The following is a 17,017-nucleotide window of genomic DNA, read 5'->3' as shown; positions in this document are numbered from 1 at the left end:
GAAATCTGAGAAATCTGCATTTTTTGGTGTCCATTCAGAAACATTTTTAAGTGTGGATTTTATGAAAAAACGAATAAAAGAACAAAAAAAGTAAATTTGCAGTTTCCAAGGACTCTTAAGCCATAGCAGTCGCCTAACTTTGGCGGCCATTTTCTCGTTAATTTTACTTCTGAAACTAGGCGACCCCACCTCCTTCAATCGCAAATTATCTCGACTTCTATTCAAGATATTTTTTTCCGTCGAAAGCAAGGCAAGTGAACAACCTTTATGATTACACCAATACCTCCATATGCCCAAATATTACGAGTGCCTGACTCCACCACATAGTGACAAATTTCATAAGACTATTTAAAATCACAGTCGAACCTGCTCAAACTGCCGCTACTTCCCATATCTCCCCTTGCGCCATTTATATATTATAATTTCTTCTTCTTCTTCCTCGTTCTCGAATATATCATAATGACACCGTGCAAGACGGCCACCTGAGAAGCCCCTTTTCTCCTCAGCAATGGACGAACCTCTCAGACAACAAGTTCAACTGTATTGTAACCTTTCCAGGTCCATGCTGGTATCTATACATATTATATTCGTGAAAGTTCGTCACTTTGGCCGCCTAAAACTTCCAAACCACTTAATTTTTTAATTTGAAAAAAATTAACGATGGTTCAGAATCATTTAAAGGGTGCACAGTTTTATTGAGGAGTCTGAAGTCACTGTAGTCTAATTTTCATTTTTTCATTAGTTTCGCCTTTCAACCACCCCCGCCCCCCAACCTCATTTTATAAAAGGCCAGGTCATGTTATCGTGCGATAAGTCGGCGAGTATATACAGTACTGACTTCAGCTCACATTTCTCTCCCCCCGACCACAACATATAAAGATGCCATTGCTATTTACAAGACACAGAGGTCAGAGTTCAGGGGTCAGTAGCCAAACATGTACTCCTTGAACTTAGAGACCAGGCCGGCATCTCTCTTGGGCGTCTGCTTGTCTCTCAGTACCTGGTCAGACACAGAATTTTAGGGTTCAAAAAAAGTTTTAGTAACAGTTTTACGGCACTTGGAACACAATAAGGTCACATAAGTGCCGAAGATTAGAGGTGCTACAAGAAAGAGAGTAACAAACATAAAAAAGAAGAAGGGGAGATCAGGACGATAGATGTTTGATAGAAAAGAAGGAGCAAAATACACCAGAGCACCCGCCAACCACTCACGAATTTTAGTTGGTTTTTAAAAAGTTTTAGTAAGAGTTTTAAATCACTTGCAACACAAATAGGTTTTAAAAAAGTGTCAAAGACTAGAGGTGTTAGTATTATCAGACAGTATCATACAAAGAAAAGAGAGACGAGAGAGAAGGACAAAAGGTGTTTCATAGAGAGGAAGGAACAAACCGCACCTGTACGCCTGCCCGTTTTTTCGTTTAAGTAGAGGTTTTACGGCGCTCGCAACTGCATAAGGTCATATGAGCGCCAGAAGATTAGAGGTGTTACAAGAGAGTAACAAACATTTAAAAAAGAAGAAGGGGAGATAAGGACGATAGATGTTTGATAGGAAAGTAGAAGCAAACCACACCAGAGCACCCGCCAACCACCCACCCCTGACAAAAGGACAGACAAACAACGTCACAAACAAAAATGACAGACAGACACAGGGAAATTCATAGTTAATTATTGCCTCCGTTTTTAGATTTAGTAACAATTTTTTACGGCATTTGCAACTCAATTAGGTCATATGCAAGTAAGTGCCAAAGATTCGAGGTGTCAGTAAAAAGTAACGAAAACACAAAGAAAAGAATGATGAGAGATAAGGGCGACAGAATGCTTCGTTAGAAAGAAGGAGCAAACCCCACCAGAGCACGCGTCAAACACCCACCAGTCATTTCTAGTGGGGGGGCAGCAAGACAGACAGACAGACAGAAACAACAGAGGGAGAAAAAACAAAACAAGTAGGACCTATCGGCAGCATCCTCCTTTAGTTTAAGTAAGTGTTTTACGACACTTTCAACACAATAAGGTCATATAAGTGCCGACGAAGATTAGAGGAGTTAACAAGAGAGTAACAAACACAAAAAAGGAGGAGAGATAAGGACGACAGATGTTTGATAGGAAAGAAGAAGCAAACCACACCGGAGCACCCGCCAACCACCCATGCAGCATCCTCTAACCACCTGCTTGGTCAGCAGATGTCATAGAGGTACAACAGTTATTGGTATTTTTAGTTCGTTTGAGTACAGAGTATGAGAAGCACACTGACAGAGTAACCATCCTTAAGTGCAGAGGAAAAGAAAGGGCAGACAGACTAAAGACTGCAAAGGGAAAGAACATATATATTAAAAAATAACAATAGTAATAATAATGATGATAATAATAAAAATAATAATAATGAAGATGATAGTAATAGTGATGATAATAACAATAACGGTGATGATAATATAATAACAATAATTGAATTTATAAAGGACATATTATCCATGCTTCTTAACATGAACTATGAGCTTTAGAATTATTACAACTTCAGCAGCCCCTAGAACACTCAGAAACATTCTTTGTTTTCCGGGAAGCATACAGTGCAAGCTATGGATTGCACATGCTCAAACACTAACAAACCGACCAGAATTTTTGCTGTCTATAGCCGGGAATCCATTCCCACCTTGGGTGAAGTGAGGAAATTTCGAGTAAAGAGCCTTTCCCAAGGACACAATGTTGGGCCATTGATGGGATTCGAACATACAACCTTTTGACCAAGAGTCCGGGAATTCAACCACTAGAGCATGAAAAGAAAAGCAACACAGCACTACAGCAGGCTTGCCAACCTTTTCGAAACCCAAACAGGGTGAGCCAACTCTATAATATGTGTCACGACGTGCTGGAATCAGGCGCTCGTCAATTTTTGGGCATGCGGAGTTATTGGTGTCATATTAAAGCTTGCTCATTTGTCTTGCTTTCAATGAAAAAAATATCCATTTATCTTGGATACAAGTTGAGATACTGGCAATTGAAGGAGGTGGGGATCACCTGATTTGAGGAGTAAAATTTGCAAGAAAATGGCCACCAAAGTTTAGTTATTTCCTTAGCTTGAGAGTCTGTGGAAACTGATAATTTACATTTTCTGTGCCTTTAATCAGTGTTTTTCAATATAACCCAAACAGAAATGTGTTCTTAAATGGACATAGAAGGTATTGAGCCAAAAAACAAAAATTCGGTAAAATTCCTAAACCTGCGGGAAAGTGCCAGTTTCTTCGTTTTCATTATTATGACGAGCGCCTGATTTCCCCATATAACTTCAGAAGAGAAGACCTAAAATCAAACAAAACTACAGGTGTATAAAGTGAAACTGGTTTCAGCGCAGTGAACGGGATAAAACTCTCACATGTATTTGCCATTCCCGCAATCGGGACAACCCCAGTAAATCTGGGAACGTTGACAAGCCAGCCTGCAACAGTTACACAAAGTCAGAGGTCAATCAGCCACACCCACCTCATACTCTCCCCTGGAGGCCACGTAGGCAGCGGTCAGAGGTCGTATCGGGGTCAGTTTGCTTGAGTTGAGTTCGCCGGGGGAGTGGATCGAGTCCTCGACGGCCAGCGACCTCGACATGTAGCTGTTCTCCTTCTCCTCCATCACGCTCTGAGAGAACACACGGGCACATGAGAAACACTCACACAATCAGTTAATAAGTTTTGTTTTTAATAGTATGAGTTTTTTGTTTCAGAAGAGATTTTACGGCGTTCGCAACTGCATAAGGTCATATGAGCGCCAAGGGATGGATGTCAACAGAGAAGTCCTTACAGGGAATCAGACTTACTCTGCTCACCTCTCTAGCTTCAACAGCACAAAGTCTGCTTCGACTATCAAGGCACCCCGGAAATAGCAGGTCACAAGAGTGTGACAAATATACAAAAGAAGTAGAGGAAAAAAAATGACGATAGTAAGGATTACGAAAGAAAAAGCAGCAGTTCAGTTCCCTGCTGCAGTTCAGGCACAATTATGAGCATGACATTGATGGATCGGCCCATTTACAGTTACAATTCTCCTGTACATAAAAACTCCAGATGTTAATGTCCCCCCTTTTGGAATGGCCTAAAAACACTTCAGTCAGTAGCACCGCCCCGGGGGGTGATGATAATAATAAGTGTTTTACGGCACATTTGAACTCAATAAGTCAGTAAGGTCATGTTGTAGTAAGATGTTTGTTTGTGCTTTAGTAAGGTTTTACGGCGCTCGCAACTGCATAAGGTCATATGAGCGCCAGTTAGTAAGATTTTTACAGCACTTGCAACACAGTAAAGTCATATAAGTGCCGAAGATTAGAGGAGTTACAAGAGAGCAACACACATGTAAAAAAAAAAAGGAAGAGAAGAGATCAGGATGATAGATGTTACAATAAGGTCAAATAAGTGCCGAAGATTAGAGGTGTTGCAAGAGAGTATCAAAAACAAAAAAGGAGGAGAGATAACAACGATAGGAGATTAACAGTAGAGGAAGAACAAGTATCAAACATAAAAAAGGAGGAGATGTATAACAACGATAGGAGTTTGATAGGAGAGAGAAGGGGCAAGCCATACAAGAGCACATGATTTTATAAGAACTGACTCATGACTTTATAACAACTGACATGTAAATTTATAACAACAGACACTTTTTTAAAATAACAACTGACACGTGATTTTAGTTTTAGTTTTTTTAGTAAGTGTTCTACGGCACTTGCAACACAATAAGGTCATATAAGTGCCGAAGATGACAGGCGTTACAAGAGAGTAACAAACACAAAAAAGATGGAGGGGAGATAAAGACGATAGATGTTCGATAAGAAAGAAAGAGCAAACCACACCAGAGCACCCGCCAACCACCCACTTATTAGAACTGACTCATGACTATATAACAACTGACACGTAAATTTATAACAACTGACACTTTTTAAAAAATAACAACTGACACATCATTTTATAGCAAAGGACTCATGACTTTATGACAAATGAAACATGATGTTATGACAACTGACTTACTCATGATTTTTATTTAATAACAACTGACACATTTTTAAAAAAATGAAAACTGACAGGAGATTTTATCCGACGTACCTTCTCGATGCACGGTGTGACTCCAATCTTCATGCAGCCGCCGAAGACTTTTCCATCTTTGCTCAAAGCCTTCTTGGCCTGAATCTTGGACAGATAGTGGAGGTGCATCCAGTTGCATTCCGAGGCCACCTGGAGGTGGAGAGTGAGGAAGGGGGGAGTGAAGAGGGAGAGGTGGAGGGGTGGGGAGTGAGGCGGAGGAGAGAGAGAGAGGGCGAGGGAGAGGGAAAGAGGGGGAGGAAAAGAGAGGGGAGGGGGAGGAGAAAAGAGGGGATGGAGAGGAAGAGGTGGAGGGGGAAAGTAGAGAAGGAGGGGAGAGCTTTAGTTTGAGTAAACAGGGGTACACTGACACTTGAGTTTGAGTAAAGAGACGCACATCGACACAATCATAATCATTTTGTTAAGTTTTAGTAAGTGTCTTACGGCACTTGCAACACAATACAATAAGGTCATATAAGTGCCGAAGTGTAACAAACACAAAAAAGGAGGGGAGATAAAGACGATAGATGTTTGATAGGAAAGAAGAAGCAAACCACACCAGAGCACCCGTCAACCACCAACAGTCATTTTGTGCTCAGGAAAAAGTAAGACAGACAGACAGAAACAACAGAGAGGAAAGAAAAGAAGTTGGACCGACCAGTGGCGTCCTCCAGCCACCTGTGTACATCGCCACAATAACTGCCCCCCATCTAGTGCTTGGATAAAGCAAGAAAGACGTCCAAAAGCACAGGGAAAGAAAAGAACTGAGATCTACCAGTGGGGAAAGAGAAATTTTAGTTTCAGTTTTAGTAACAGTTTCACAGCACTCGCAATACAAAGAGGTCATATGAGTGTCGTGAAGATTAGAGGTGTTACTAGAGAGAAACAAACACAAAAAAGGAGGAGAGATCAGAACAATAGATAATTGATAGGAAAAAAGTAGCAAACCACACCAGAGCACCCGTCAACCAACCAATTCAGTCTCTGTGAATGAGTGCAACACTGTCTCTCTGAGACTAACGAATAAGCGCACCGCTGTCTTTCGTTGCATGCTCCAACCATCTCTGTGTCACTGAGTGCATGGTAAGTGTACTCACCACATGTTTGAGCACCGTTCCGTACTGGGAAAACTGTTGTAGAATGAAAGACGTAGCACCAGGCGGGAATCTGAAACATTAAAGGTCCATTTAATTTTAGTAAGCGTTTTGCGGCACTTGCAACACAATAAGGTCATATAAGAGCCGAAGATTAGAGGAGTTACAAGAGAGTAACAAACACAAAAAAAGGAGGGGAGATAAAGACCATAGATGTTTGGTAGGAAAGAAGAAACAAACCACACCAGAGCACCCGCCAACTACCCACTTACTAAGCGTTTAACAGCACTTGCAACACAAATACGTCATATAAGTGCCAAAGAGAGGGTTAATAGACTACTTAGAGAGCAACAAGCAAACCAAAAAAAAAGCTGAACACACGGAAAAATAAAGAAAATGATAAACAGCCAACGCACAAAAACACAAATCAACACATTAAAAGACACAGAATATGATAAACATCCAATACACACACACAAATTTTCATCTTTTTAAAAAATGCAGACGCTTTTAAGCTCCCATTGACACAATTTAGATCATTAAGGAGGCGGGCTTCCGACCCTGCCTGTCAGGGTCAAACCGGGTTAAGAGGGATACAACACCCCAGCAGAAAGACCAAGATACTTTACAAGAACTTCTTCCCACTCGGGTATCGAACTCAGGTCTTTTACATGCCACAGTGAAACGCCTAGGCACTACATCACAGACTCCGGTTACACACATAAATGAGCACACAGAAAAACACAGAAAACGAGAAGCATCCGACACACACATCCACAATAAAAATACACAAAGAGACCAACCCAAAGACAGTGACCCATGTCTCATCCAGCTGGTCATCCGATTTCAAATCTCTGAAAAAGAAAAAAACAAAAAAAACACGTCAAACAAATCAAAATAAAAATGTAGCCAAAAAAACACTTGCTGCTCTCAGCATAATACAGTCGAACCTGCTCTTTTTTTTTTAGTAGAAGTTTTACGGCGCTCGCAACTGCATAAGGTCATATGAGCGCCAGAAGATTAGGGGTGTTACAAGAGAGTAACAAACATAAAAAAAGAAGAAGGACGATAGATGTTTGATAGGAAAGAAGAAGCAAACCACACCAGAGCACCCGCCAACCACCCATATGCTCTGACTGCCCCACATATCGAAGACAATCAGCTCTACAAATGGCAACTTCTTATTCATCCCCCCCCCCCCATTTTTCCCATAATATAATAAAGACACTGTTCAAGACACCCACCCTTCTAGGATAACCGCTCTTCTCCTCAACAATGAGAGGTCTTCTTGGACAATTTCGACTTACAAAAAAACCCCCCAAAAAACACAAAGCAGCAAAACAACACAACGAGGGTTACCTAGAGCTGGGGAAAAAGCAAGAAAAATAGACAGAAAATGACAAACAGAAAAGAAACGAACCAAAAAACCCTACCAGAGGCACCCTCCAACCAACCGCTTACCCCTTTAAAAAATATTTTTTATAGTAGAGGGTTTTACGGCGCTCATAACTGCATAAGGTCATATGAACGCCATCCGCTTACCCCTGTGTGTAGAAAGGATCCGCCTGCGCTGGGGACAACGGCATCGTCTGGGGCACACCCAGACCAGACACGCTTGTGTCGCCACGGGAACCACCGGGCATCTGGAACAGACCTGGACGTAGACGGAGACAGTGTAGAGAAATCATTTACATATTGAGAACATCCAGTCTGGTCATTCAACAACATTTAAAGACGTGCCGTTTTAGGGTACTTTAACAAAAAATTAAATTAACACAAACCTTCCCCCCCCCCTCCCCAACATCTCCCTTATTTATATATACAGATTTTTCAATGCTGTGTCCTCCATAATCTGAAACATGAAAGGACAAGCACAAAAATTGAGTACCAGGAAAGGTGCAAATTCACATTTCTTATTTGTGTATCATGGTTATTTTGAAAATATGACAAAACATCGTCCTTAGTCTGCAGATGATGGTATACGTGTCCCCTACATCCTTAAAAAATTAGACATGTAAAAAACAACAGATAGATTTACTGAGATATTGCCATTGTAAACAACCAAGAGAAATTTCTCTCCGTGAGATGAATAAAGATTGTCATTGTCAATACCATGGGTCTCAATTCAGAAATTTAAAAAAAGGAGGAATTTTGCGTGTGATCGAGATAGACGACCATTTTCACCAGATACCCATTATTATTATACTGTTTAACCCCAGAAAGCTGAAATATAAACCATCAATTTATCAAAGGAAGGTTATTTCATACCAATTTGAGGGTTTGGAAGATAATGGAACGTTCATACAGACCTATGCCGTCGACCTGACACTACAGTGGATACCTGGCCACAGCAACATCCCATGAAACGACAGAGCAGACACCCTTGCCAAGAAGGGAGCAACACAAACACAACCACACAACCCAGTATCACAACAGACAGCCAAGAACATCATCAAATGCAACATCAGGGAACAGTGGCTGAATGGATGGGCAATGGGCAAAACTGGAAGAACTGTATTTGCACACATGACAGTCCCCAACTCTAAAGATACAATAAATTCCCTGAGTAGAAGAGAACAAGTCACGATATTTCGCCTGCGAACACAACACATACCACTAAATTCCTACCTTAATAGGATCTGCAAGGATACCCCACCCGACTGCCCGTTGTGCTACTGCCAGGATGAAACAATACCACACCACCTCTTTAACTGCCCAGCACTTTGTGATCTGCGTAGCACCTACCTACCTGCCTCCCCAGACATCGGAAACACTCTATGCAGCGACAAAGCACAGCTGATTAAAACCTGTCAATTCTTTGCCATATCGACAGACCGAAGGGCTAGAACCCAAATGGCCGCTGGATCGGAAAAGTAAAGTAAAAAGAAGATAATTCAAGTAAAAGAGCCACTTATCAAATATTATTTACGATCTCGATTATGTACAGAAAGTGGTGGCGCATTACTGGGAGGGGTGGGAGGGGCCCCACCCAGCAGTCTCCCCCCACCCAGCAGTGGAGATTAACAGAGGAAATCTGCTAAATAGCGGAATACTGAGGCCCATGCAATATAGACAGCTGATACTGTAATTTCTATTAGTTTACTGTCTAATGAGACACTAATAAAACATTCAGAAGGTGGGCTTCAAACTACAAGTTTCTGCCATTGACCTACCAGTGGTGGGTGGGGCCAGTGACCTACATGTGGTGGGCGGGGTCAGTGACCTACCTGTCGTGGGCGGGGCAGGAGATGATACAGACAGATTTCTCAGGGCAGGAGATGACTGGGAATGTCCATGGACAGCAAAGCCCCCCTGAGGACAAGGAATGAATGAATGAATGGAGGAGGGTGAATGGATGAACGAGTGAGTAAGCGAGTGCATAAATGAGTGAGTGAAGGAGTGAATGAATAAATAAAACATTTATTGATCTCTATTGATCTTTCTTACTACTGCTACACAGCATGAATGCAGCTTTCACTCTGCCTCCCCCCCTCTCTTTCTCTCTCTCTCTCTCTGCGGCTGCCATGGTCTGAGGGCTACTCATACATAAAATGTAAAAAACATAAGACGTCGTGACAAGATGGCTATAAAATTGAAAAATAAAACAACCAAAACAACAACAAGAAAACCAAAAAAAACACACACCTGAACACTGGTATCGGCTGCAGAACTGGAGTAGAGGCTCTTCACTGGAGGGCCACCGACTTTGCGAGTGGAGTCACGTCTGAAATAGAAACAGAAACAGCCTGACAAGATTTTAAAAATTTGTTTTTCCCAATATTTATGTGTTTTCATGCCTTCATCAACACTATTCAGACCAATTAGGGGCAGGGTGGGCTGCCGACCCTGGTTTTCAGTGCCAACACGTCTTGAGAGGGATACAATATCCCATCCAGCACAAAGACTGAGACACTCAGTAAAAATTCTACCCTCTTGGGAATTGAACCAAAGTCTCCTGTGTGTGACAGAAAAGCACGCACTTAACTGCTACACCACAGATACCACTCCTAACAAGTTAGTTTTGTTTTAGTAGAGGTATTACGGCACTCGCAACCGCATAAGGTCATATGAGTGCCAGAAGATTAGGTGCTACAAGAGAGTAATAAACATAAAAAAGAAGAAGGGGAGATAAGGATGATAGATGTTTCATAGGACAGAAGAAGCAAACCCCACCAGAGCACCCGCCAACCACTCACCCTAACAAGTTAAACTATCAAATCTGAGACAGATACATCCTAAGACACTCACGAGTTTGGAGTTTATTTGAGTTGAGTAAAGAGAAGCACAAAAATGTTCCATAAGTTTTCCAGCAATGAAAGACACACAGAGCCATAAGACATGAAATGTGGCCAACCCCCCACTAGTACGGACCAACAGAGGAACTAAGCAGTATGGCCCAGTACATGATAGATAATCATGATAATGGTCTTCAAATGTAATGTAATAAAGATGAAGAACAAGAAGAAAAAAGAAGACAGACAAGAGGAAGAGGAAGAAGAAGAAGAAGAAGAAGAAGAAGAAGAAGAAGAAGAAGAAGAAGAAGAAGTAGAAGTAATAGTAGTAGTAGTAGTAGTAGTAGTAGTAGTAATTTTATGGCACGTGCAAAATAAATAGGTCATATAAGTGCCAAAGGTCGGAGGTATTACAAGAAAGTAATATAGAAATTTTTTTTAAAAGGAGAGATACAACAGAGCACCCGCCATCCACCCACACTGTGAGACAGACAAAAACAGAAGCTGTTACCTGACGAGGCCAGGACCAGACGGTGTGAAGTGGACGGCCGATGACTTGGGTCCCGGGCTCTGACTGCTACCAGATGACCACAGACGTGGACTGGACTGATGAAAAATATATAAGACACACAAAGTTATAGACAAACCAAGGGCGAAATTGTCAAAAAGGAGCACCATTGTAAAGATAGAAATCCTCTTAACAATTACAGGCTGTAAAAATTATTATCATGTACACAATTTTCAGTTATCGATATGGACACAGTTCTTGAAGAAGAATCTAAGAAGAACGAAGAATCAAAGAAGAAGAATCAAAGAAGAAGTGAAGAAGAAGAAGAAGAAGAAGACTACGTACCACTGCATGGTGATGAGAGGGGTGGTCCCCTAGGAGATAACCGGGCAAGAACGGCGACGAGTGACTGGGAGCATGCTGGCCAGGACTTGAAGGGGATAGGGACATCATGGAGTCTGCAAGAGAGTTTAGTTTAAGTGTTTTACGGCACTTGCAACACAATAAGGCCATTATATATATAAGTGCCTAAGATTTGATTAGAGGTGTTACAAGAGAGTAACAAACACAAAAAAGAAGGAGGGGAGATAAAGACGATAGATTTTTTAAAGGAAAGAAGGAGCAAACCACATCAGAGCACCCGCCAACCACCCACCAGCCTTACAATTATTTTGGTAAGGCAAAATGATTTTTTAAATAAGTCTACGGAGGCTCCGGACGGCAATTAAAGACCGAAAGTGAGATGGCCGTAGCATCTTAGACTAAGACTTAGTAGACGACCAAATTAGTCAATTTGATCACCCACACTTATAGATAATATTCAGAAATTAGGAAAAACAGGTCTTGTTTCACACTGGGTGAGAATCATCAACGATGGCAAGTCTCACTTGGGGTGAGATGTTGATCGTATTTTTATTCTCACCCGGGATGATAATAATAATAGCCACTTCCTTTTCAGAAAAATAATACGATCTCCAATAATTTAAAAAAACTAGATTTAGATCCAGCTTATAATTTCAAGGAAAGTCTGTAGTCTCTGATAAAGCCTTGGTCAGGCTTAGTGTCTAGTCCAAACTTGAAACTAGGCTACCTCGAAGGCTCTTCATCTTCCTCCTTCCTCAACTTCATTTTCATCAACTCTGTCAGCAGTTCACTTCTAGATTAGATTCTAGATCTAGATCTAGGCTACTTTTACTATTCTAAAGGCCATGTTTCTTCTAACATAAAATCGAGATAAAACACACACCCATACAAACACTAAAGATCAAGACATAGGTTTAGAGTTTGATTCCTGGACAATAAAAGAGTGGAGAGACTAATTTTTGCTTTTCTGTGCTTACCGTGTCCATGTTGCATGCTGTCAGAACCGATGGAAAACATTTTGTCAACGCCTTCGATTCTATCCGATCAAAATACAAAACTCTTAAATACAGGTTACCCAGTTTTTGTTGACCAGATGCTCTCAACAATTACACTGTTAAAGTTACTATCATATGAGTGTATACAATTCTAAGTTGTCGAGGTGGCGAAGATCTTGTACCAGCCTACCACACAAAAATAGAACGAGTTCAAAATTTGATTTTCATCAAAGAAATTGTGTAGTTTTCATTGGGAGTGGCTTCCCTTTGTCTTCTTGTTATCGCTCGATTATTTGTAGCTCAGTTCAAGCAGTAAGACAATATTTACTTCTTTTTTTTCCTTCACATTCCAAACTGGGCCGGGTTTGTCACTAGATCTACTGTAAATACATGAAGAAATGAAAGAAAAGGTGGACGAATCTATTGGCTTTAAACGTGGCAAAACTTTGTAAACAGAAAGCCTCAGTTTTGGTTTGGATACTTGATCTAGAGTCGAACTGCTTTAAAAATTATCTCTTTCGGAGGCAGAAAATGCCCGTAAACGCTTTATTTCGCTTTTTGAGGACAATTCTTCAAGAAAATGAGACTTGAGACTTTTTGTTGACTCTGCACTGGACAATGATAAAACTATTTGATCATGATGCATCGATCGATCGTAATTTAAAGCTTCCTTTGATGACAAGAGGTGATATCGAAAAGGGGTAAATATAGGTGAAAACTTTAAGGAAATCATGGGAAAGCTTGAAGTAAAAAATCTACGGATTTTGTCATTGGCTCAGTGATTACGCGAAATTGTAGTCGCACGTTTGCTTGCCAGGGAATGATTCAGCGGAGCGTGGCGACTGGACTCTCTCGCGCTGTTGCTCTCTGCTGCCTTCTGTCACTCATGAACTGTACGCGTCACTGACAAACGTGTAGTCTGCTGCGTTCTTGCGTTGGCGTGAAGTAGTCTGTGTGTACACTTGTGTGAAGAAGGTCCTTTACACGTTCGACTATTGGGAACCTACTGTCTTCTAGTCTAGATCCAGATCAGGGTAGGCCTATAGTGAAACAAGTTGCTGGTGCATTTTGTGAGATGCATGCATTATTTGAATTCTTTGAAATGTTTCATAGTTAGATCTCTAGGTCTATTTAAAATCTGTAACTGTAACATCGATCCTCACCTTGGGAAAAAATCCTAATGTCTCTTTCTCTCTTCTCTTCCACTGTGGGAGATCTTGCTACACATCGATATGATACATTCGTGATATAGCTAATTATATATATATATATATATACTATATTTTAAATTTTAATTATAATTATAGTATAAGCCTATCCAGCCTCTCTATCATATAGATTCTACTTCATCTGAATTTTTTTATTACTATATTTTGAAAAGTGTGATTTTATTTGTTTAATAGGCCAACTTGGTTCATCAGTTTGTATAATTTTCGTTCTTGTTTTGTTGGGGGGTTTTTTTTCATAAACATCCCCAGCCTGCCTCCATGGGCTGGAACGTTAGACTGGTAAATCATGATTTAGAGTCAAACCTTTCCAAGTAGGAATTGTGAAGGAAGCTAGTTAAAAATTCGGTCATTGGCATTTGTTGTCTTGGATTAAGGGGAGGAGGAGGGGGGGGGTCCAGATGGCAAGCCTGTACGCAAAGATCTTGAGGACAACGGTCTCCTCTCCGGTGGCCTTTGTACACACAAAGGGGTCAATGGTCACCTATACGGTGGACAAACAGTGGGCAAAATTTAATCACATCTCGCAAATGCATTCCTCATTTAATTTAGGCTAAGCCTCAATGTGTCAATCTTACTATCCATTGCCACCTGCATCTGATAGGATCATATTTATATAATTATTGTTTGACCAGTGAAAACCAGAAATGACTGGATGTCTCCTGAAAAGCCAATTTTTCAAGATTGGGCAGGTTTCCATTTTATTACTTTACTTTACTGTTTACTTTACTTTTCCGATCCAGAGACCATTTGGATTCCAGCCCTTCGGTCTGCCGATATGGCAAAGAATTTACAGGTTTTTATCAGCTAGGTGCTTCCATTTTATAAAGGTGAATAGCCTTTTGACAAATTTACTTTTTTTTATAGGGGGGGGGAGGGGGGGGGAGATTCCATTATGACAGGTTTTCATTACGGCAGTTCGACTGATAAAACTTTTCTTGATCTCTGTTTTTAAACACAAGTATGTTCTGTGAGAAATATCTTAAGTTTTACATGTGGGTGGTTGGCGGATGCTCTGGTGTGGTTTGCTCCTCTTTCCTATCAATACTATCTATCGTCTTTATCTCTTTTCCTTCTTTTTTTATGTTTGTTACTCTCTTATTGTAATTCCTCAAGTCTTCAGTGCTTATACTTATATGACCTTATTGTGTTTCAAGTGCCGTAAAACTCTTACTAAAGAGTAAAACTAAAACTAAGTTTTACATGTTTACAACAGATCAGTGATTGGACAAGATTAAAGCTCAGGCCAACCATCCCACCGTCTCACCATCCCACCTTCTCACCATCCCACCATGGGCGTCTCTAGGCAGCTCCAGGGGATGTTTGTGCTCCTGTTTGTGGGCTATCTGGTCACTGTGTACTTACGACAAGCCGTGTCCTTCGCCTCACCCACCATCATGGAGTCAGAGCAGCTGAAGAACAGTGACATCGGTACGTCCTACGTACTTGATTTCTTTCCCTCTGTTGTTTCTGTCTGTCTTTCTTGCTTCTGTCATCATCCTCCAGTGCCAGATCTGCGACAGACATCGGCAATCATGGTTCTCCTTTCATTCTTTTGCTCGGATGCTCTTAAAAAAGCTAAGTTTCCCTGATCTTTCCCTTACTTATGTGTGTGAGTAAAGGAAAGATCAGGGAAACGTAGCGTTTCCCTGATCAGATTTCCCTTTGTCCTGTCAGTCATCCTTCTATCTCTCCTATGTCTTTTCCTTGTATGTTACTCTCTAGTAACACCTCTAATCTTCTGCACTTTTATGACCTTTATATGTTGCAAATACGGTACCATAAATCTCTTACTAGACCTTAATAAAAATTAAACTAAATAAAACTTTAATGTGTTGACTTGTTTCTTTTTACACAAATTCAAATTAAAAGCTTGGCTTTCTATATTCCCTGTGGATGGTTGCGGTGGTTACTCCGATGGGATTTGCTCAGGTCCTTTCCTATCCAATATCTGTCATCCTTTTCTCTCCTCCATCATTTTTATTGCATGTTACTCTCTAGCCATACCTCTAATTTTAATCTTCAGCACTTACATCATGACCTGTTTGTGTTGCAAGTGCTGTAAAACTCTCTTTTTTACTAAAAAAGTGAACTCATCAATTTTTGGGAACGTGGAGTTATTGGTATCATCTTAAAACTTGTTCATTGTCTTGCTTTTGTTGAAAAAAATACCCTTCTACCTTGAATAGAGGTGAGATATTTGCGATTGAAGGAGGTGGGGTCGCCTGGTTTCGGTGGTAAAATTAGTGAGAAAATGGCCGCCAAAGTTGCGTAACTTTAGTAGCTTGAGATTCCTTAAAAACTGAAAAATTGCATATTATTCTGTGCCTCAAATCTACATTTTTCAGAAATACATTTGGAAATGTGTTATAATAATAAAAGCTGTTGAGCCAAAAAACGAAATTTCGATAAAAATCACCAAACTGAAGGAAAAAATGCCTGTGTTTCTTCATTTTTATTAATTTGATGAGCGCCTAATTTCACCACGATGCCTCACATATTCTCTGTGTACTTATATGTCCAGGTTTAATGCTGAGCAGTCAGATGACGGGCTACATGGTAGTCAAGTTCCTGGGAGGGACGCTGGTGGACGTACTGGACCCGGGTCTTACCCTGTCGGTCAGTCTCTGTCTGGCCGGGCTGGCTGCTGCTGCCTTCACAGGTGAGGCTCGGTGGTTGGTGCATTGTGTGCAGCTGGCTCTGTCTCTTCTCACTCTTTCTTTCTCTCTCTTTCTCTCTCTCTCTTTCTCTCTCTCTCTCTCTCTCTCTCTCTCTCTCTCTCCCCCTCCCATCTCTCTCCTACACAAAAAAAACCTTTAAAATAAAGAATGATCTCTAACTACTCTTCATATTTGAATATTTGGATATTTGATGGTAAAGGCGAAAAAAGGGATGAGGGAATCGAAAAACACAGAGGGCCACATTAATACCCAAAAAACAAAAGCATTCCCCTCAGCATGATAATGGACAGGCTTCACTGAAAGAAGTACCCGTAACCGATGGTGTAAGCTACTTCATCACAAATTCTGGGGCTAGAAGAAGAATTCTCTTAACAGCAAGTTTTATCGAGCTCAGCTGGGGTAGATCTAGAGACATATTAATAAGACCACTAGTAGCGAGATGAATTACCTCTATGCGTCCTGACGGAAGGCAGCTGCCTGCTTCAGTGGCAGGGGAAGCAGGTACACATGGAGGCTTTTACCGTATCTGAAACATTTTTTCTTTATCTTTGGACCTGTCTTCTCGTAATTTTGCGAATTTCTTTGCTTGATGTAAGAGTCAATTTTATTGTTCGCTCCAACATTGTATGTTGGTTATGTGGTTAAAAGCGTGTTTGTGCTTACTTGAGTGTGCATGCGTATGTCTGTGTTTTTTTATGAGTATCCTTGTGTATGTACGTATGTGTATGATTAACCTTTCTACTGTGCGTTTACATGTGTGGGTATGCGCTCACGTGTGTGAGTGTGTGTGTGTATGTGTGTGTGTGTGTGTGTGTGTGTGTGTGTGTTTGTGTGTACGCGTGCGTTTGAGAGAGAGAGAGAGAG

The 17,017-nt window shown here is 40.9% G+C and overlaps 2 protein-coding genes across 2 annotated transcripts in view; one reads left to right on the top strand and one right to left on the bottom strand.

Moving 5' to 3' along the window:
• Nucleotides 1–746: 746 nt before the first annotated feature.
• Nucleotides 747–12,508, bottom strand: LOC101852964 (nucleoporin NUP35). The gene is made up of 11 exons (XM_005110292.3): nucleotides 12,229–12,508; nucleotides 11,234–11,346; nucleotides 10,892–10,986; nucleotides 9,794–9,872; nucleotides 9,376–9,460; nucleotides 7,691–7,802; nucleotides 6,952–7,002; nucleotides 6,152–6,221; nucleotides 5,079–5,207; nucleotides 3,475–3,624; nucleotides 747–1,000 (listed from the first exon to the last, which is right to left on the bottom strand). Exons 1-11 carry the CDS (start codon nucleotides 12,266–12,268, stop codon nucleotides 923–925), a joined length of 1,002 nt encoding a protein of 333 aa, XP_005110349.1. The 5' UTR covers nucleotides 12,269–12,508; the 3' UTR covers nucleotides 747–922.
• Nucleotides 12,509–12,880: 372 nt separating this feature from the next.
• The window catches only part of LOC101854534 (glucose-6-phosphate exchanger SLC37A4), a gene marked incomplete in the record, with an annotated part of 15,390 nt that continues 11,253 nt past the window's right edge, over nucleotides 12,881–17,017 (top strand). The window contains 3 exon segments of the mRNA XM_005110298.2: nucleotides 12,881–13,186; nucleotides 14,689–14,903; nucleotides 15,997–16,134. Coding sequence (XP_005110355.2) covers nucleotides 14,765–14,903; nucleotides 15,997–16,134 — 277 coding nt within the window.

This window comes from Aplysia californica, unplaced genomic scaffold (assembly GCF_000002075.1).
Source record: "Aplysia californica isolate F4 #8 unplaced genomic scaffold, AplCal3.0 scaffold00872, whole genome shotgun sequence".
In the NCBI taxonomy this organism is placed as follows: domain Eukaryota; kingdom Metazoa; phylum Mollusca; class Gastropoda; order Aplysiida; family Aplysiidae; genus Aplysia; species Aplysia californica.
This window is presented reverse-complemented; position numbering and strand designations above follow the sequence as displayed.

Excerpts from the sequence above, each read along its gene's own strand:
- LOC101852964 (XM_005110292.3), bottom strand. The coding sequence starts at position 12,268 with ATGTTTTCCATCGGTTCTGACAGCATGCAACATGGACACG. Across the intron at positions 7,803-9,375 it reads TCCTGCCCCGCCCACGACAG|GTCTGTTCCAGATGCCCGGT; the intron begins GTAGGTCACTGA and ends GTCTACGTCCAG. Across the intron at positions 7,003-7,690 it reads GATCCTTTCTACACACAGGG|AGATTTGAAATCGGATGACC; the intron begins GTAAGCGGATGG and ends TTTCTTTTTCAG.